Below are 20,502 nucleotides of genomic sequence, written 5' to 3'. Positions count from 1 at the left end.
GTGATGATAACAGTGGCAAAGGTGTCAGCGGTGAAGATAGAAGAAACATTGGAAAAAGGCCCAGAATGGCTGCTCGCGTACGGAAAGAGGGTTCATGGTTGAACTACGGAGCTTTGTATCCAGGACAGGTATCAATTCAATGCAAGATGGGGTAGAAGTGATTGACAAGCGTCACCAAGGACATTGGCTGAAGGGAGTAGGCCACATATGACCTTAGAAGACAATGGGGCCTTGTCGTCGGCTACTCCTTTCAACAAGCCTCTCTGCTCTATGCAACCGGGATGCTGATATCGCTTTTGTCTATAGAGGTGGCTATTGGAACGAAAAACTACCAGCTATACACATCCCTTTCTTTCCACAGGCATTTGGTTCCCCGGCCTCAGAGCTGCAGGCCATTCCCTGCTCTTTTGAACTTGAACTCCATAATTCGATCATCACTCATGATAGACTCTGCCTTCTCCCACGATTTCTCGAATCTCGACGCCCCTCACACCTTTAAGATATTCAACTCTTCCATACTGCATCCGCTCATTGAGTGATTCTACACCAAAATCGTTCTACGATAGGTTGCCCTATAATTATCAATAAGGTCAGGAGTTATATCCTTCTACATTATGTCTCTATGACCATAGTTGAGGCGCCATAACACTACCGGCAGGTGCTCAACACCGCTCGCTCCACAGTACAGGTTCTTGAGCCTGCTGTAGATGCAGAGCATGATGTGCTGAAAGGTGAGTCCATGCATTATCCCTGACATGGTAGGAGGCAGACTCAAGAAATCTAGTAACTAATTTACTGTCCTATTTGGGATCATGGAAGATGAACGATCTGATGTTATTTATGTCTAAGAAAGGGAAAGACAACAGGAATGGCCACTACTTTGGAATCAAACTGGTCAGCTATGTTACAATGATATATTTTATGAGAAGCCGTATCTATCAGATAGATGACATGAAAGACTATTTCTACAAGACTTCATTCGTAAATATGACTGATCCAAGGTCTCAGCAAGCTTAGATGTCCAGAATATTTATCAATTAATGAACCTGGTTTGATGGTCTTGAGAGGAATCGAGGACAATCAATCCGAGAAGTTCTAATCATATCTGACACGATTTAGGAACGACCGGCATCATCATGGCTGGGAAAACAGCATCCATGGCATGTTTCCGATCTATCTCTTATCATTCAATATCGGCTTCCCAAGCTGCTCTGACACGATGGTCAACAGCTGCTCTCCACAGACAGCCCTGCGCGCGTTCTCCATGGCCAGCGTCTCCATCTTGCACAGCGTCTCGGCCGTATGCGTTCCAAGATGCGGCACTAGCAGCGTGCGCTCGTTGGCGACCAGGCCCGGGTGGACTTCTGGCTCCTTTTCATAAACATCAAGGCCAACAGCGGCGAGGTGCCCGTCGTCCAGGGCCTGCGCCATCGCAGCCTCGTTGACAACTGCTCCGCGCGCCGTGTTGATAAGCACCGCGCCTCGCTTCATCCGGGATATCTCAGCGGCCCCGACCAGATGGCGTGTGCTGGCCGTCAGGGGCACATGAATCGAGAGGATATCGCTATCAGTAAGCAGATAATCGAAGGGGACATAGGTGGCTCCTCCAGATGACGCTTCGGGTAACGGATGCGGTTGTGATAGATGACCTTGAGCCCAAAGGGCAGCACACGACGTAAGACAGCACGCCCGATACGACCCATTCCCAAGATCCCCAGCGTCTTGCCCTGTGGATGGTGGCCCATTTCAATATCTTCTCAAATGTCCCTCGCCGCAGAGGCACCAGTGCTGCATTTAGCTGGCGCAGGGCCCCGAGCAGCAGGAAGATAGTCAGGTCAGCGGTGGCCTCGGTGACAGGGTCCGGGGCGTAGGTGACGGCAATACCGCGCGCGGTGCAAGCTGCGATATCAATCTGGTCGTATCCAGCACCGTTGTAGCAGATGTATTTCAGGGAAGAGGGCAGATGCTCGATGAATTCACGGTCGAAGGGACCGGCGACGACACCACTGGAGGAAGTGCGGTAGATAGTTTGGATATTGTGATATTTCTGGCGGACATCTTTGAAAAACTCCTTTCGAGACTTACTCGTGACAACTTCTGTCTTAGCGACTGCTCCCAGAGCCTCATAGGCTGCGAGAGCGTGACGGACGGGATTGAAGAAGAGGATGCGTGGTTTGGCGAGTCCCGTGTCTGCGGTCTATGTTCAAACCCTCTTCTCGACTCTTGGGGAGGCATCCTTGTTTATGTTCAAGACCCTGCTCCTGTAAACGCTCCGTCTATGTGCTTCGGCAGATTGTTTTGGCTAAACAATGCCCGACGCCCAGGATGTTACCATTTTCAGCAGTCCATGACACCGGTAGATGATCAACAGCGGGGCGTCCCCGTTTTTCCAGACCCCAGATTTCTGGTGGATCTGCGGGGATATGATCTTGGAATCTATCTGGATGTATAGATGCGTCCATATATATTGGATGTCCCACTGTCAAGGATATGATCATATCTTGGCTGTTTAGATACATCCACACTTACGACTGGTATCGCCATGGCTCCCTACTTTGGCCTGCGTGGGGAGAGGCTCAGCGTCGCGTGCATCTTTCTTGTCGTTGTCCCGTCGTTCCTCTTGTTTGGCTACAATCAGTCTGCCCTGGGTGGTGTCCTAGCCTTCGAGTCCTTCACTTCTGCTTTCCCTCAGATAGACACGACCAATGCTGAGGCAGCTGCCAAGGCCCACAACTCCACTGTGCAGGGTGAGTCTTCTTACACTATATATACAGAATATCTGATCCGTCTGCAGGCACAGTTGTGGCTATCTACACGCTGGGATGTCTTGTTGGCTCCCTCTCGTGCACTGCTGTTGGTAACCGCCTCGGACCGTCTGGTATTGCAAGCTTCATCTTATGGCCTCTCCCAGATGATCGTCGGCCGCCTTGTGTCGGGCTTTGGTGTTGGCAGTATCAATACCATCACCCCGGTCTGGCAGTCCGAGTGCTCCAAGCCCAAGAACAGGGGAAAGCATGTTGTCGTGCTGGGTTCCTTCATTGCTACGGGCATTGCGGCAGCCGCCTGGGTCAACTACGGCCTGTCGTACGTCCAGGACAGCTCCGTCAGCTGGCGTCTTCCCCTCGCTATCCCACTCGTCTTCACGGCTATTTTGGCCGTTTCTGCCTTCTGCGTCCCTGAGTCACCGCGCTGGCTGGTCCAGAAAGCGCGGTATGCCGAAGCCAGAGAGGTTCTGTCCATCCTGGAGGATTTTGCAAATGAGGACGACGTTGTCAGGACTGAGGTCGAAGCAATTCGGCAGGCATGCGAAGCTGAAAGCCATCGCGAGGTCGGGTTTCGCACGCTGATCAGCACAGGGCCCAAACGCCTCTTCTACCGGACCATGCTGGCCTTCTTGATAAATTTCAATGCGCAGATGACGGGCGCCAATGTTATCTCCTACTACTCTACCACCATCTTTCGTGAGTCGCTAGGGTTTCCATCGCGGAGCGCCTCGCTGCTTGCTGCTGGCGTGCTGACCTGGAAGATTGTAACGGCGTCCTTCGCTTTTCTTACCGTCGACCGCTTTGGCAGGAGACCACTGTTCATGGTCTCTGGGTTGGGTATGAGTGTATCCATGACATGTCTGTCCGTCTGCGTGTCCCGCATCGGTTCTCCAGCCGCGGGCGGTGCCGCCGTCTTCTTCCTGTTCCTGTTCATGAGCTTCTTCCCACTTGGCATTTTGGGTGCAAACTTTCTTTACGCGACAGAGATTTCCCCGCAGGATCTGCGAGTCCATCTTGCGGCTGTGGGGACTGCCGTTAGTTCTCCATTTATCCCAGGGCGTAAGCACTGATGAGTTAATTCAGCTGCTGATAGAGATGTTGTAGACACACTGGCTGTTCAACTTCGTGATTGCGGAGATCACTCCGATCTGCTTCAACAATATTGGATATAGAATGTACATCATCTATGCTGTGACGGGAGCCGTCGTGTTACCTACCGTCTATTTCCTGTTTCCAGAAACGAAAGGTCGCTCGCTTGAGGAGATCGGGCAGATCTTCGAGGGCGCACAACACTGGTGGCAGGTGCCAAAGACTGCTGACTCTGCAGCATGTGATGTCGTACCCGCTGTAGATGCCGAGGACAATATGCTGAAAGGTAAGTCTATGCATTGTCATTGATGTGCCAGGAACTGGACTCGCAAGATCTGGGAACTAGCCCACTGTCCTATTTCGCACCTTGGAGGATGGACTCTGATAATGCTTATGGGCTCACAAATAACATATCTGAAAGTTGGTATGCTGCATGTATGGTCGGTTTTATGCAATGCTATGTACCTACCTGATCTTGTCGTGAAATCATTCCTTTCTCGTCTATGCCAGTTGTCCAATCCATACGGTTGGACAAAATTGGTGAATTCATTATGATATATATCTATTTCAAATTATATTGGTTAATTTATTTATGAACATTCTTTGTTCATTGTACAACTGCTAGGTTTCTTCGCTGCTCCTTCAATGGGAGAGCTGACGGAGATTCGCTTTCCGGCTTGATATCGGTCGTCCTTCCGGAGTGGTGTAAGGGAGAGTTAAGAGGGATTATATTGGATTTCGAAGGCAAATCCGCTTATATGACAACATTTCGCATCGGGATATGAACGAAAACGCCATAATGATCTCGTTCGCGATCAAATTCATGGCATTCGGCCTTAACTTCATACCGACGCTCCTTACCTGGCCAATTCCGCTAATTGGGTGGTTACGCCGAGTTCTTAAGTATAGCCATATGTGGGAAGATCATTGCGGCTGCGGCTACGCCTCGACATAAAGTGCCAGCACACTATACTAGTCCATATTTGGACGCTGAGCTACCGTCTGTAACGGTCAAAACTATATTTCTCCGCCTCTCTTGCTGCTTATACGGATACTCACCAATCAACGCAGCAGGGCAACGCTTTGCTGGATCTTGGCCTTCGCTAGTCTTTGGTGCCAAGATACGGTGAATGCTTTCTAGGTTCAGATCCTCACGGACAACACCCGCGTGGCTTTCGGCTTATTCTTTTTTCGCCCCGAATTTCGCCTCACAGTGGAGAACGCAGGATCCTTCGAGTGTGTTTCTGCCATGCTTTATGTTGATCTTGACAGGCACGGAGTACACGCGGAGTACATGATCACATGTGGTCAAGTTTACAGTTACTGCTTTAGGTAGTTAGGCGGACAAGACACAGCCCTGACGTCTACAGACGGAAAAGGGGCTATTGAGTAAGTAGTGCTGTCATTGGTTCTTTCGAACTCACAGGATTATTATTTTTCTTATTATCCTAGAGCGCTTTTTCTGTCAAACAAGGTCGAAGGAAATATGTTCTATTTACAGGCATGGGAGCAGGTACTAGTAGATGAATGTCTTGATCTTTCAATGCCAATTGCTTCCTCAGTTTCTGGCATAATCCTTTCTGATCGAGGGTGAAGGAGCGCATAGTGCTACACTGACGTCCAAAATTTTAACTTTCGGTCTCCTTTCTGGCACGCTACAGAGCGAGGAGTCTAAAGATTGAGGCGGAGTGCGTATGGTATGGCCTGTTATGGTCTAGTATCGGACTTGATGTTGGGGGCCAAAATATTGATGCTCCTCGTCTTCACCTAGTTTCCTTGGCAGAAAACAGGCATTAAGTTCATAATGGTGGAACTGTACTAGCAAACGGTCCAGTAGGAGCACGTTGGCTAACTTCTACTATTGTCCTATCAGATATGAACAAATCGTCCAGGTACCAATGCCAGCGTTAATCATGAAATGTCCTCCTTACAGGTAACAATGGATTCTTCCGATGGAGCTATGTTTCTACATGGACGTAGTGCGGGAAATACTAATACTATCTTGGCAGGTGCATCATGTCGCCAGGAGGCTACAAGGTTCTAAATTAATATATACTATGACTAGTCAATTATATCTAGCTCCGGAGACTTCCACATAGACTTATTGACAGGATCAGCCAAGGGCTATATTTGCATGGACCCATGTGGGAGCTGGTCCTGATAATCCAATACCACCATACCATGTGAGTATCCATTTCAATTTGGTAGTCTGGCTCTCTTAAGGTTACAGTGAGTAGTGGATTTCATACCTCCTCGCCTCGAATTTCGAGGTATAAAGCCAGGCTTCTTCCCACATTGAGACGGCACCAATTAATCAATCAACATCATCGCTCTCCAGAAAATTTAATTTAAAACATTCTTCATCCCGCCTACCTCCTTCACCTTCCAACCAAGAACAGCGTAATAATGCACTTCACCAATCTCGTACGTACCTATACTTACCTCTCATACTAAGCAACCTTTCTCACAACGGCTAGATTACCGCGGTCGTCGCCGTTTTCACCTTTGCCTCCGCCGCCAATGCCGGCGTTCTCCCTCGTGAAGCATCTCCGGCTCCGCAGAACTTTGCTGGCTGTCCCGGAGGTGACTACCCGACCTGTGTGAGGACTTTTGAGGCGAGCTGTGTGGGTGGCTGCTTCGGGGAGATGGACGTCCGGTGCCAGAATGGCTGCAATGGCGCTGCCCAGTTTGCCTGCCAGCGTGACTGCCCGTAGACTGTTTCAAGGTGCCGGTGAGTGCGACGTTTCCGTTTTTGATATATATTTGCTTATTCCGAGATATAGGATACCAGAGCCTGGAATAAATCATGCGGGAGGAAGTGTGGTAATCAATTGTACGACTGGCGGAGACCTGCTATAACTCGTGAATGGAATAATTAGGAAGATCAATTGATTTTTACTGTATCAAATACACCTGTTCTCATTCTTAAGCCATAGAATGGCTTCTCACCCAATGAATATTCTTGCAGTTTGTGTGGCATTATCTGGCTTATACCACGTATAGTATAAGAGTACAGCTTGAAGGAGAGCGTATTACGTATTATTATTGCTTCCAGGCCGAAGTTTAAGATATTTACGCGAACATCCCGGAAATCGATTGTAGGAGGTGTCTTGTAAATTATTTCACAGTGTCAACTTCCAGAGTTAATATGCCTTTCGCACCCTCCGCTTCCTCAGAACCCGATCGGATATGGGATAGCACCAGGCTAGCCCATTACGGCATGTCTTTTCTATCACATAGGTTGCAGGTATAAAATGTAGCCGACAACCCAATGTGCAAAAATCCACCGGATATTAACCGATAATGTTTGACCTGCTGCAAACGAGTCATTGATGGGGAGGATGGATCTAGTCATACAGATCCCGCAGAGAGTATTGAAGAGGATTTCTTTCGACATTGAAGAATATGCCGCACTTGGACGCGTCGGAAGTGATGTATCTCATCCTCGCCCTCGTTGCAATTACCGTCTGGACCAATTATCAAGCAATTGCTTTGGAGAGGTGTCCGTATTAGCACGGAGGGACGAGGATATTCCAGCACGTTGCGAGACGTATCAAGCTCTAGTACATGCTCGTACCGTATTCTGCAATTGGAATTGGGACTATCAAATTCATTTGGATTAGACGTACGTTAGTGAGAATAAAGAAGCGTTGCTGCGAAACAAACTGACCACTGAATTTCTGATGTAACCCGGCTCTCGTTTTCAAAATGACACGCTGGACAGGACCGCATCGACGTTGCCGGCCGCCAAAAGACCATACTCATGGCCACTTTCCTACCTGGGAGAAAGACCGACTCCCAAGGGGCACGCAGATCCAGCCATCTATTGGACCCAATTTCTCGGATAAGATATTCCATCTTCTGCAACTTCTTCAACCCAGGCATATGACGAAATCTTATTTCCATGACTGCCTGAAAGGCGTCGAACGAGTTGATGAACTCGGTATGAAACGGTGTTACTCGGCCATGAGCATCTTCAAAGTGCACCGGTTGCTGGAGTTCCACTCGTGGAGGAACATGAGATTGCAACGCCTGCGATCGCTGTATGTCTAATAATGATTCCCAGATCTTCATATTTGTGTCGAGAACATCGGTGATAATGGACTGTAGGTCTTGGGGTTTGGGCTGGGATACAGCAGATGATAGGATCTGGGAGATTTTGAAAATGGTGTCTGCCTGAGCGCGCATCATTTCCTGGGTCTGTTCGGTCTGTTTTTGCGTCTTGTAGAGGATGGCGGATTGCTCGCGAGTATCTCGTCGACAGTCTTGGAGGAGCTCTCTTTGCATCGCCGCGGCAGATCTGGGATTGTCAGTTTGACGAGTGTGGGAAATTTTGATATTCCATAGATAGTGGGACTTACGATTGCCTTGCGATGAGGATAGTATTGATTGTAGTCGTGTGCCCCAGAATCTCCACCCGCAACTGGTCGACCTCGTCCTTCCTACCCACTGCCCACTGAATCTTGTGCAGATTCGCTCGTAACCGGCTCGCCGTCCGTTTGTCACCAAGTGACGACTGAAACTTGGCATTTCGCTGGAGAAAAGCTTCAATGGTCCTTTGGCATTGTGACACCGCCTCTTCCAGGACAGCCGTTTGAGAATTGTCAGAGTCGCTAGTAAGCTGGACGGAGCGTATGTCGTTTAATACGCGCACGAGGTTATTCAGTTCGGCTATGAGACGGCGATAGGCTGGTTGCGCCCCAGTCCCATTGCTAAGGGCCTGGACAAGATCCTTTGCCAGCTTGATCCCGGTGACGAAGTCGCCTACGGAGAAGCCGAAACCTGACATGTCTGAAACGATGGAACGTACTATGGTTTGTACAGGAGGACATTGGATAAGAAAAGTTGCAAGGTCATGATGCCAATATCTTCGAATGCGCTGCCGTTCATTCAGCCGTTCAGAGGATGAAAGTCAGATAAAGAGCGACTACGGTGGTCGATGTAATAAAGGTGGCTTAGCTGCTGCTGCAGGTGACATCTGCTGTGGAGTCACGGCAATTGCACAAATGAAGAAATGATATGCTTCTAGCGCTGCTGGCCAATGGCGTAAAAGAAAGAACGAAAGAAAGAAAAGAACAAAACATTGTTCTTCAAGCACTAGAAAGAAGGCCTGCTCCCGCATAGACAGGAGAAAAGTATATTGTGTATTTCCTTACCCTAAGTGTACACTACTGAGTCATATCTTTCAGCACCCTTTATCCCCTGGCCAAGCCACCTAGCTTACCGCTTCTGCTATAGTGTGATTCGGGCTGGCTTTGCCTGGGGTTTTGACCTATCATAATGTCCCCGAACACTCCGCCAGTTCCAAAATAACATGGATATAAAAATAGGAATCCACCAAGCCGCTATGTTGCAGGGAGGAGGTGGCGAAAGATATGATAGGTAGAGGATCTGGCTGTTGTATCATTTCAGCTACGTTAGCGTTCTCTACAAGGATACGCATAGGCTTGGGATATGTGCGCCAAGGGAAGTCTCTAATATTCCCTATTATTGGTGTGGATTATGTGATGCACATTATCCAACGACATTCATCTCGCCGTTTGGGTTTTGTATAGATAAGTAGCGTATTCAGATTCCCAGCTATCTCGGTGTTCCTTATGGCCCACATGCATACTGATATGGTGTTTCTAGGCTGTTGCTAGTGAGCCTGCAACACCATTCTTCCCGTTTCTGCGAATCTCTTCAAGCCAAAGGGGATCGATTGCATCCTCTGAAAGACACGGGCTTTTATCCCCATCTGGTGTGACATCAGCACGAACCATCCCAAACCCGAGGAATCTCCACATATCCTTGTTGTTATTTAATGTGATAGTCCTCAAAGCGCGGCTGCTTGATCGTCTGGCCAGAGAGCAATCACTCTTCCGGTTTCGTGGTCCTTGTACCAGCTGCGATAGCTGTCAACCCAGACGTTATCCTTCAGCGCTTCCTGGGTGTGTCAATGGTGTGAATATGTTCGTTTTGGATCTTTTTGATCAGCTTCACAGTGTAGTTGCTCACTTCAGTCAATGACCCAATAACTGATTTCTGAGAAAAGTGTTAGCCGGAGAATCAACCATGACTGTTGAACTGTCTTAAATTCCCAACGGGCCAATTTGGTCCGATGAAAGTCAAGAAATTTGGAAACCTGAAAGGTTAGTAGAACAACGTAAGCGCTTTTGAGCATACCCCGTAATTGCGAGTCCAAAATATCCCTCTGGATGGGATTTCCATTTCTTCTCCAGATGGACACCATTCCGCCCTACTAGGGGGAACCGCGGATAGTAGGAGGTATCGAAGCCCGTGGCGCACCACAATTGTGTCCACATTTCGCCAATTCCGTCACCTCCAACACGTCCGTCTTCTGTAATCCTCGTAACGGGCGTGAAGTGGACATCCACGTTGGGCTTTTGGATTGATACCATGTATGCATCTCCCGGTGTTATACGTCGACAACCGACGGCAAATTCGGGAGTTAGACCTGGGTCTGTCGTCAGAAACACGCAGTGTTTAATAAACAAAAGAACAGAAGAAGAAACAATCTCACCATCAAGTAACCTCTTGTATTGTATAAACTGTTCCATTCTTGCTCTCATCATCTCCCTTGCAACCTTCTGGCCCTCAGATTCCCTGTAATACAGTCCTGCGCCCCACATTGCATTGACTTGATTTTTGAGATCCTTCGCATGTTCAACAAGCTTCCTTGGGTCGTTAGGGAACCTTTCCTGCTCCTCCGCAGTATACTTGCTGGTCATGTCCCAACTCTCTATAGTTGGCACAAACCACATCGGCTACATTTTATTAACGTTTTCCTTGATATCAAGCGAGACAGGGACTTCTTACTGTTCGATAAGTATATCAAGATGCTTTACATACGGCTGCATTCCCGGCACGGTCTGAAGGCTAGATGAACCGCTGCCAATGACAGCAACTTGATCACTCTTCCACTTTTCCTGGCCGTAGTCATCAGGCCACTGAGCAGTATGTATTAGCTGTCTAATAAGTTAGCAAGGTGCGTCGGATATAAAATTTCTAGAATGGCAACGGCTCACGAGAGCGACATACCCGTCTTTTAAATCTTTTGATGCCCTCAACCTTTGGCCACTTGAACTTATTCAGTGCTCCTGTAGCCTGCAAAAGGATGTGACGCCGCTCCTCAAATTCCTTCATACAGCCATCCGGAGTAGTTTGACGGAGTGTCACCCTCCACTCCCCATTATCCTATTCCCAATAGCAACCAGTCACCTCAGTATTGAAAGTTGTATACTTGCGCAATCCGAATGTGTTGCAAACCCTGTCCAGATAAGATCAGATTTCTGGTGAACTCGACTGAAAATGGGGCCAGTCGGGCTAGTAAGCTGTGAGTATGTTGACACTTTCCTGGTAGAGGGCATTTTCATTGACATTCAAGGCAAAATTGAGCAAATATACGTGACTGGGAATGTCGCAGCCGCAATTAGAGTACCTGTTTTTGAACCATGTCCGACCGATATCTGAATTCTTCTCGTAAATGACGTGTTCACATTCTAATATTCCTTCTGGATTTTGTAGGCTATCATAATGCCGCTTATATCAGTCCCAATGGTCAGAACCTTGACGTTCCGCTGGTAGCTCTCCAAAATGGTGTCTTTGTTGACCCCGTACGCTTCATTTCTAGCCCTATTATCCAGTGTAGAGCTCTCTGTGTCAAGCGAATGGACACTAGCCGGTGCCATTTTTGTTGTGTTGAAGGATCAAGGCTAGGAGGCGTCGAATCTGAGGTTTCTCGCGTTGGGAAGGGATGTACTGTACAGCGCTGTATGGTAAAAACCTTTTTTCCTTCACTTGTTTTGAAGACCGCGAAATCACAGTATTTCGTGCTCTGCTCGTCAGGAGGTTGCTGTGAATTGACGTAGTAGCCAATGTCCTGCTGTCAGCCGACTATTACCACTATACCCTAGTGGTATACCAAGAGACCTATCAGCCTATTCAGCACACGCCGATCCAGGCATCTCGAAGGTTATAATCCCTGCAATAAAGGGATCATACTGTCTATACCTGAAGCCACCTATTTTCCTTTGTTATTTCACGAAAATGTCTCGGGATCATTAAACAAAGAAGTATTCAGAAAGGTCTTAACCCCTAAGTCCATAAATAGTGGTCAGATAGTTAGGTAGATTGGAATGATCAGAGCTTTCATCATCATACCTTCGGATTACGAGGTTCGCGCAGTCCGACATTATCCTCATAGCAGGCGACAACCTCGGAATTAAGACCTGGTAGGAAATGACGATGAACACGTCACACTTTGGCCAGGTATAGTGCAAGGCAAAGATCATCTAAGTAACACACACTGCATTCGATAGTATTTCACTGGCAAGCCTGCCAGCTGGCCATCGAAGGGAAACGGCCAAGCTGCCATTAGGACGATTCCTCGGCTCAAAGGTTTCTCCCGTGTCACCCTGCTATCTCGACAGCATAACGTCTCTATGCAGCACTGTCTGGTACTACCACTTAGGTCCTAGATGGTGTCGGGATTATATTGGTAGTTAGTTAATATTGATATTTTCCGCAGAAGATTCACGCCTGAACTACGTGGTAGGGACATGGTACGGGATAGCAAGGTCGATGTGTACTATACATTCAATACCATGATTGACAACATCAAGCAATAATAGCTGGCGGACAAAGATGATAAGCTCGTCCAACGAAAGGTCGAAATCCGGGGATGGCGGATGCCCGTAGCTGACTCAATCAACTACGCCGTTAATTATATCTCTAGAAATCTGAAAGCACATCACTGGACCTAACACGAATTCCTCTATTTAAACACGCTTCCATCCTTCTTCCTGACTTAACTGAGGTATAAAATAGAAGTTTGATACATTTCCCGATCAAATGTACCGAAGCTGCTCAAGATGTGTTTTCTGTAGAATTGCCGGCCACGTGATCCGAAGCATATTATATTATTATTATTTAATCAAGTTTAACGTCCATATAGAGCCTTTCAGCTATGACAGACACCTCATCCTGGGCAGCAGCTAACTGCTGCCCCTGTACAGTTTTTAGGGATCACCCTGCTAACATCTGGTAATTCTGAACCTTTTCCTTGCCTGAACCGCCTATATTGCACAGAGGCATTTGGGTCTAAGCCCTCCTTGGTGGTCCTTGCTGTCTGGGTATCACCTGGGTAGGCCTCCAGGCCACTCAGGCTACCCACCCCCTTAACCATCTCCCGCTCGTTCTGCTGCTTCCACTCCTTCTAACCCATGTTCATTGTCCTGTTGGGCCCTCCGTGCTTCCCAGGATGCTTCCTGCGGAAAGCACCCTATAGTGGTGGTTGCCAGGAACTTCAAAAGGCACTTAGTCGCCTGTCCATTCCTAAAGAGCCTTCCTTCTGGGGCGTCTTCTGCTGTTGGTACCGGAACCTTAGCTCTAGCTAGGGTCTTATAGAAGGCTGTTCTCTGCTTCTGCCACTGTCGACACTCAAATAGTAGGTGTTGTACCGTTTCCTTAGGTGCCTGGCATGCCTGGCAGGCGGCTGAGCCTCGGGCATGGATGCGGTGCAAGTAGGAACCTATTGCTGCATGTCCTGCTTTCAGCTGGTAGTAACGACGTGCCAGCTTTTTAGGAACTGCAGCTACCACTGGGTCCTGACTCCGTCCATGAGTTGCTCGGTAGGCTCGTTGGGCGTTCAGGGACCGGCATGCCGGTGTTTTATTAAGCCATGTGGTGTATTGTGCTCTACTGGCTTCTGTAGCTGACCGCTTTATATGTGCCAGTGTGATCTCTCTCACTGAGCCTCGTAGAGGCTTAGTGGCTGCCCGCCTGGCTGCCTGGTCTGCTATCTCATTGCCTTCTATATCCTTATGTCCTGGAACCCATTGAATGGTGACCTCACAGCCCTGTCGGCATAGGCGTTGGGCTGCTGTATGTGCTTGCTGTGGTAGGGACTGGCCAGGCCCTGCCTCTATGTGCGTGAGCCATGCAATTGCTGCCTGTGAGTCTAGTAGGACCCTCACAGGGCCCCTTCTGTGTAGTCTATAGGCTAGTTCCAGGGCAGATACAGCACCTACTAGCTCCGCATCAAAGACTTCTTTCCCTTTGCCGAGTGGGAGCTCTTTGGTTTGCCATGTCCCTTGAGGGTTCTTCCAGACAATGCCAGCACCTACCCGTCCATCCTCTAGCCGGGAGCCATCTGACCATAGGGATAGACCTTGATGTGGGGACCTATACTCTTTGTCTGCAAGGCAAACAGGGGACTATGCCTCTGTGTGGACTACTGCAAGCTAAATGCCATCTCCAAGTACTACTACCTCCTGCCATTAATTGATGAGACTCTGGAATGCCTAAGCCGGGTAAAGGTGTTTACCAAGCTGGATATCTGGCAAGCTTTTCACAAGATATGGATGAACCCAGAGCCTGTTACAGCACAGCCTGGAGACCATGAGCAGAACAGACAAGGGGGGAATCCTTCGATCCATTGGAATCCTTTGATCCATCTGAATCCTTCGATCCATCGGAATCCTTCGATCCATCGGAAGTCATGATCCACCGGATAGGTATTTCCGGGCAGAACTCAGCATGTATATAAGACGCTCCTTAATCATGGGGATTAGGACCCCGTGGTCAACTCTGTTGTGACTCAGTAGTAGCATGTTAGGGAATGGAGCGCAGCGAGCATATTGATCAGCTACACGTATAGTAATGGAAGGGTAACAGATTAACAATATCTCATATTGATGCTCTCAGATCCTTGTCTGTTGCGTCCTTGCTTTTAGGGGCTGAGGTAGAAGGTGAGGCTATAACTAGTGCTAGTGCTAGTGTCCACGTGATTTCCTTTACACATTCATCTCTTTCTCTTGCCTTCTGTCCTCAAGATAAACCCAACGAGCCTCTGCCTAAGAAGTCTTAGGTCCGCCGTTACAGAGTCTGAAGATTTGACCACCCTTTGAATCTGCTATGGCACCTATAAGTACAAGGTGATGCCCTTCAGACTCACAAATGGACCTGCTACCTTCCAGTGCTATATAAACAACCTCTTCTTGATTACCTGGACCAGTTTATGACAGTGTTTATTGACAACATACTTGTGACGGCGCGGCAGACACCTAGGTAAGGTAGGCGGTGTTGGGTGTTGCTTTGTCTCTGGGATACCGCCGGTCCTACTTGCCTATATATATCACGTTACATGAAGCCCTGCGAATCCTTTCCTTTCTTTCCCCCTCATGCTTTCGATTCTGTATGACAAGCTACCATAGTTTCAGCTAATAATACTATGACTGAGCGCCGTCACAGTATCCTAGTCTTCTGCCGGTAGCGCAGCGGTTTGGCTCCTAGAATGCTCCCTAGGAGCCACTCCGAGACACATTGCTAGTAACTACAGCCTACTTATTTATCCTTTCCCCCTTGTACTCTGTCTTCAAGATAAACCCAACAAGCGCCCACCTAGAAGTCTTAGGCCTGCCGTTGCACACAAGTGTACAACAAATCAAGAACTGTACAGGAAATCTCCTTTATGAACACGCGCTGATGGAGAAGAAATACCACCGATGAGCATCGATAGAGCTAGTAACTGTACCGGCGTTGCCGGCCGTCGAGTCAATACCGTAAATGACTTCGACATCGGCAGTAGTCACAGGCACACCATTGCCACTGGTGATCCAGTACTCCGGGCTGAAGTGCGAATATCCGTTCACCATGGGAGGAGACTTGGGGACCGGGTCATCCGTGTGGGTGACCCTGTAATTGGGGCCTTTGTTCTGCGAAGTGATGTACTGTGACAGGGTCGGGTTACCAATACGCGGCTGGCCGTAGTTATACTATGTCATAGGCTTTTTTATTAGCATCCATCCTAAACCACGTGGGTACGATGAGTTTTATGACAACCCACCAGCTGAACGGTCCTTCCGTCGTTTCTCAGGCTGGTTGCAGCAAGGGCAGCCAAGGCGGCGCCATAGCTATGACCGGTGAAGACGAGAGTGTAGCCAGGGTAAGTCCGCATTGCCGAGTCGATATCAGATTTGATCCGGCTTTCGACCGTGCCCCAGGCTTGCCAGAAGCCGCTGTGCACTTGACAGCCGGCGCAGAGAGAGCTGGCGTCTGTGAGAGGGAAGTTGATGTCGGCGAGCCAGTTATCAAGATTGCTGCTGCCTCTGAAGGAGAGGATGATCAATTTGTTGGTCCTGTCAGCAGCGACGAAACCGGTAACGTCGCCGTAGCTTGAACTGCTGAACAAAAAGAACAAAACTTTAGCTTTGTAGTGATGCAGAGGACAATAAATTAGCTGGTGACCTACAGCAGGAACTCGTCGGTTGTCACAGTATCGGCGCTTTCGACCCGGGGACAGTTGCCCGCAGGGCAGGTCAATTTGTCTCCGGTGGAGTTATGGTTGTTGGTACAATACGCTGCGGCGCTGTACTGCGCATAGAAATCCATGTTGTCCAGGTCAGTGGATGAAACGGCTAGATGGAAAAGTCAGCGTTTCTTGAAGCCAGGTCGTGAGATGCCATGCTTACCTCTGCGCAGGATCGAGGCACTGGCCGCAGAGACCAGAGAGGTCACCGCGGTAGCAGCGTACAACTTTCCGAAGTACATTTTGACAGTTGAAAGGTGAACAGGCAGAAAGCGAAAGACCTTGGATTGCTGTGGTGAGGGCCTTCAGATCCCATCTTCGCAACAGTTGTTGGAGATATAAAATACCCTCTGGGTGCCATCGGGGAAATTGGATGTAACGGCAAATGACATGGGGTATGTCAGTGCACTCGATAAGATTAACATATAATTCGCCTGAACTGGATCCGTTCTCCGTATCCCGTCGCACGTGGCGGGGAGGGATCGGCATCCAGACACGTTTTCGACAAGAAATCCCCGACCCTAAATGATGTGCCGTGTGCCTGAGCGTCCGTGTTTCTTGGAGTGAAGAACAGACAGAGGCGTGTGCCATGACACGCGCTTCTGCTGGATGAATTCGGTACAGACGCTGTAATATCCAACCCAACGTCAGTTCCTGTCAGCCAAGAAATACGGTGGCAGGCAGCTCATATCACGCTGTCCACCGCCCAAGCCACGGGTCTGCAAAGTCAGGGTAGAGTTGCCCTTTTTGTGCGTGCGGAGATTAAAGTAAAGGATGATACAAGAGGCGCCATTTGTTTCATTGCGGGAAACGCAGAACATCCAGGACCTGAAGATTCCCGCAGAATGCTTCAAGAATAAGCTCAGAGGCTGAAATTTCGTGGCTCGCATGTACGTTTCTTGCATAGACGGATCGGACTAATACCGTACAGCAGTACAGTATCCATGGATATACTACGGCGAAACCGAGAAGGATTCCTAGTACGGCTCCACTGTGATGCTGCCCTTCAACTGTGCTACCAGGATCCTTGCCTAATTGCCTTGATAAGTCTAGGGTCTAAGATCTCACTTCTACCGCTATAGCCATTTAACAGGCAGCATTTGAATCAGCCTCGAAACTTAGCCCATGCGTGGGAAACAGTATTAGGAAATACAACTGGGCATCACCTCTCTACTACGTACCTGGTAAATGGAGCTAGAAGTAGGCATACAGCACCCCCCTGCTTCCAATCAAGACAAACAAATCAACATCCTACTCAACTTGTTCGAAATAACTCCCTGTATTGTCGAGTTTGCGTCCTGCTTGTCGCCTGCCGTGCCCACAGAGACGCTCACATAGCAGCCCGGCGTGCCGACCACTGTGCTCTCCGTCGGCAGCCGTCTGTTTCCACACGTCTCGACGTCATCCGGTGTAACTCCTGGAACGGCATCATAGATCCTTGACAGCACAAACCCAAAGTCATCTGCACGGTTACAACTCGTGTCGTTTACCTCGGGAAAATTGACATTGAGCCAGATATCATTTGGCAGGTAGGGAGTTCCCGACGCGATAAGACTATCCGTCAAGTTCCTCGAAAGCTCTGCGTAGATCTGGCTGTAGAGCGGGACACTGGGTGTATTCCACGCCGTCTGGGAGCCCGAACTGCCCGAAAAAGCGATGGCGGGGATCCCCACGTTATGAGCGGCGTAGGTCGCTGCCCCGACCGTTCCCGAGACCATAGTCGTCATGCCAAGGTTTGCACCGACGTTGGGGCCGGCGACGGCGAGATCTGGAGGCCCATTGAAGAATTGGGGGGACAGGGTGTTGATTCCGTATTTGATAGAGGTGACGGGATACGAGTTGACCCAGTTGAACTGGGGCGAGGAGGCGTTGAAGCCTACGGCGGGAGAATCGGCGGGGCAGCTGTCGAATTCACACGATTGGGTTCTGCTGATTGGAGGCGCATCCAAGGAGCCTTTTTCACATTCAGCGAGTTCGCTTTCGATGTGGAATGTAAGGAGAGGGACAGACCTGAACCACTTTTGTTGTCGGCGGGAGCAGATATCACGACCGAATGGCCCGCCGAGGACAGGGCATCGTAGAAGGTGCGGATGTTGATCTCGGCCCAGCCATCATCGTTGGAAGAGATGATGTTGATGGCCTGGGCCACCGGGAGCGAAAGCAGCAGAGAAGCCGCGAGAGCGTTGAGATGCATCTTCAGTTCCAGGAACCTGGCAGGCAGCCGATTTGGCTTGGAGAACAGAATCTCTGGCAACTGAAATGAAACCGGGGCTGCTGCTGGTTATCACATTCTCAAGAACAGCACTACGGGAGATCATCACAAGCTAGCTGTATTGTGATTAGCAGTTGGCTCATTCCTAATCTCCTCTGTCAAATGAAGTGAATCAAACATCGAGAAAGTAAGAAAACAGTATAGACATTGAGCCAATAGCATCTGTGGATTTGAGATTCCCAGTCGATAGTGCGGGATTCCTTGCAACAAGGTTGGATTGAATTGATGATGCATGGGCCCTCTCGCAGTCAACCAATTATATACTGAAGGTCTTATCCACGTGTCTTGGCTTGGATTAATCATGGTTTAGGCATCACCCGCTACGACATTAACGTAATCAGACACCGAGCGAGCGGCCCAACCGCCAACATAACAACTTCATCGATTTCAACCATCAAGATGCCACCAAAACAATCAGATCGGCTATTCAACAAGAAGGCAGAATATTGCTTGCAATTCAATCTTTAAAAAATGGTCAATTTAAAAGTGTCCAAGCTGCCTTGAAGACCTAGACCTCGGCAAGTCCCACGGGACCCGTCCATGGGAATTTCCATGGACGCATATGGACGGGAGATGGGACTGAACCTTCTGTCCATGGACGGGCGGGAGGGTGCTGTCCATGGACAGAATTCCCATGGGAATTCCCATGGGACTGTAAACAATACAAACATCAATAAACCCGTGACTTGCATAAGTTATGTAGATTTGCTCTGTAATTTCAGGTATTCAGCTTACAGGCTATATGCTGGTTTGAAGAAATTCAGGCTTTAGGGTATCAATTCGAGTCGGCTATAGCACTAATAATGATCAAAGCCATCATCCTTCCTCTCTGGTCGCACTCGCATCCTTCGTGATACTCTCTGCTGAGTCTCTGGGAGTGCCTCATCATCGGCACTTACAGTCGCTTCATCTACTTCAATCCTTCTCCTCTTCCCTAGTGCACGCTGACTTGGCATCGTAAGTTGTACCTGTACACTATCCCTATTATCATTATCTCGTGGCCTCTCTTCAGCTTGGTCATCCTCTTCCTCACGATCACTTTCCTCATGATCACTAATAGGATCTGGCGAGTATTCTTTGAGTTGGGCCTCTTGAATCTCATCCCGGAGTTGTTTCTCGTCCGGTGTGAGATCATACTCTTCTATATTATCCTCCTCTTCAATATCAAACTTCGACATACAGCGGAACATCATCAAATCCTGAAGGGTTGTAGAGCTCAAGGAGCCTCGAGAATATTTTCCAACTTCCTCTGACATTTTAAGCCCGATATCTATCTCCCACTATATTAGAATACTATGAAAATAAAATTATAGAGCAAAGACAAGCTAAGGATTATGGTGATCCCTTTTTTGAATTAAAACTCTATAGAATAAAATGCTACTGCTGTGGAAATCATGTTTCCATGGAAGTGTAGTATACTCTCCCTGGGTTGTAAATATATATTCCTAACCATCACGGCACCTAGAAACGCAATCTTTTAAATAACTGTCCACTATAAGAGCATGAGCAGGTCTCTTACATCCAAATCGATATTTATCGCTCTCCTAAACGCTCTTGAGTTCGAATTACCTTAACTTTCAATTAAATTGATCCTGAATCGTGGATATGGTGATATCCTGACTAGAACATACTGAAACCGACGTAAATAACCGTTATTTTGGTTGACTAGTCAGCATTTTATGCGTCCGAAATAGGTAATCCTTGGCAGGATTATGCTGTAACGGCAGACCTAAGACTTCTTAGGCAGAGGCTCGTTGGGTTTATCTTGAAGGACAGAAAGCAAGAGAAAGAGATAAATGAATAGGCCGTTACTAGCAATGTTGCTATCAAGATCGCTATTTGAGTTGACCACGGGGTCCTAATCCCCATGGTTAAGGAGTGTGTTTATATACATGGTCTTTCTGTTGGTATTGGTATACCATATGGTATACTGTATTGTAACGCCTGGGCTCTGAAGACCCCTACTAGCTAATTTGAAAGGACTATGTCAACTGATATAGGTCATGTTTGGGGCCGAAACCCATTAAGGAGATCTGGCATAGTCTATAGAGCCAAGGGTTTAGGGT

General features: G+C 48.5%; 7 protein-coding genes across 7 annotated transcripts; 1 reads left to right on the top strand and 6 right to left on the bottom strand.

Annotated features, from left to right (window-relative positions):
- Positions 1-1,173: 1,173 nt before the first annotated feature.
- VTN00DRAFT_7 (uncharacterized protein) lies at positions 1,174-2,462 on the bottom strand (the record flags this gene model as incomplete). The annotated part of the gene is made up of 3 exons (XM_069433697.1): positions 1,174-1,564; positions 1,650-2,190; positions 2,333-2,462. 3 exons carry the CDS (start codon positions 2,460-2,462, stop codon positions 1,174-1,176), a joined length of 1,062 nt encoding a protein of 353 aa, XP_069290715.1.
- Positions 2,463-2,542: 80 nt separating this feature from the next.
- Positions 2,543-6,568, top strand: VTN00DRAFT_6 (uncharacterized protein; the record flags this gene model as incomplete). Its single annotated transcript, XM_069432586.1, has 5 exons — positions 2,543-3,799; positions 3,870-4,140; positions 5,225-5,243; positions 5,516-5,546; positions 6,332-6,568. The coding sequence occupies 5 exons, from the start codon at positions 2,543-2,545 to the stop codon at positions 6,566-6,568; spliced, it is 1,815 nt and encodes a 604-aa protein (XP_069290714.1).
- A 170-nt stretch (positions 6,569-6,738) lies between these two features.
- On the bottom strand, positions 6,739-8,643 carry VTN00DRAFT_5 (uncharacterized protein; the record flags this gene model as incomplete). The annotated part of the gene is made up of 4 exons (XM_069431483.1): positions 6,739-6,837; positions 7,212-7,455; positions 7,525-8,154; positions 8,216-8,643. The coding sequence occupies 4 exons, from the start codon at positions 8,641-8,643 to the stop codon at positions 6,739-6,741; spliced, it is 1,401 nt and encodes a 466-aa protein (XP_069290713.1).
- Positions 8,644-9,669: 1,026 nt separating this feature from the next.
- VTN00DRAFT_4 (uncharacterized protein) lies at positions 9,670-11,545 on the bottom strand (the record flags this gene model as incomplete). The annotated part of the gene is made up of 8 exons (XM_069430378.1): positions 9,670-9,780; positions 9,837-9,878; positions 9,939-9,978; positions 10,020-10,311; positions 10,378-10,621; positions 10,703-10,822; positions 10,896-11,051; positions 11,423-11,545. 8 exons carry the CDS (start codon positions 11,543-11,545, stop codon positions 9,670-9,672), a joined length of 1,128 nt encoding a protein of 375 aa, XP_069290712.1.
- Positions 11,546-15,325: 3,780 nt separating this feature from the next.
- Positions 15,326-16,406, bottom strand: VTN00DRAFT_3 (uncharacterized protein; the record flags this gene model as incomplete). The annotated part of the gene is made up of 4 exons (XM_069429267.1): positions 15,326-15,631; positions 15,703-16,039; positions 16,108-16,273; positions 16,328-16,406. 4 exons carry the CDS (start codon positions 16,404-16,406, stop codon positions 15,326-15,328), a joined length of 888 nt encoding a protein of 295 aa, XP_069290711.1.
- A 987-nt stretch (positions 16,407-17,393) lies between these two features.
- VTN00DRAFT_2 (uncharacterized protein) lies at positions 17,394-18,358 on the bottom strand (the record flags this gene model as incomplete). Its single annotated transcript, XM_069428168.1, has 2 exons — positions 17,394-18,118; positions 18,175-18,358. 2 exons carry the CDS (start codon positions 18,356-18,358, stop codon positions 17,394-17,396), a joined length of 909 nt encoding a protein of 302 aa, XP_069290710.1.
- Positions 18,359-19,233: 875 nt separating this feature from the next.
- Positions 19,234-19,692, bottom strand: VTN00DRAFT_1 (uncharacterized protein; the record flags this gene model as incomplete). The annotated part of the gene is made up of 1 exon (XM_069426605.1): positions 19,234-19,692. The coding sequence occupies one exon, from the start codon at positions 19,690-19,692 to the stop codon at positions 19,234-19,236; it is 459 nt and encodes a 152-aa protein (XP_069290709.1).
- Positions 19,693-20,502: the final 810 nt, after the last annotated feature.

Source organism: Thermoascus crustaceus (assembly GCF_041956765.1).
Source record: "Thermoascus crustaceus strain CBS 181.67 unplaced genomic scaffold VTN00scaffold_1, whole genome shotgun sequence".
Classification (NCBI taxonomy): domain Eukaryota; kingdom Fungi; phylum Ascomycota; class Eurotiomycetes; order Eurotiales; family Thermoascaceae; genus Thermoascus; species Thermoascus crustaceus.
Note: the sequence above shows the minus strand (reverse complement) of the source record. Positions and strands in the feature narration are given on the sequence as shown.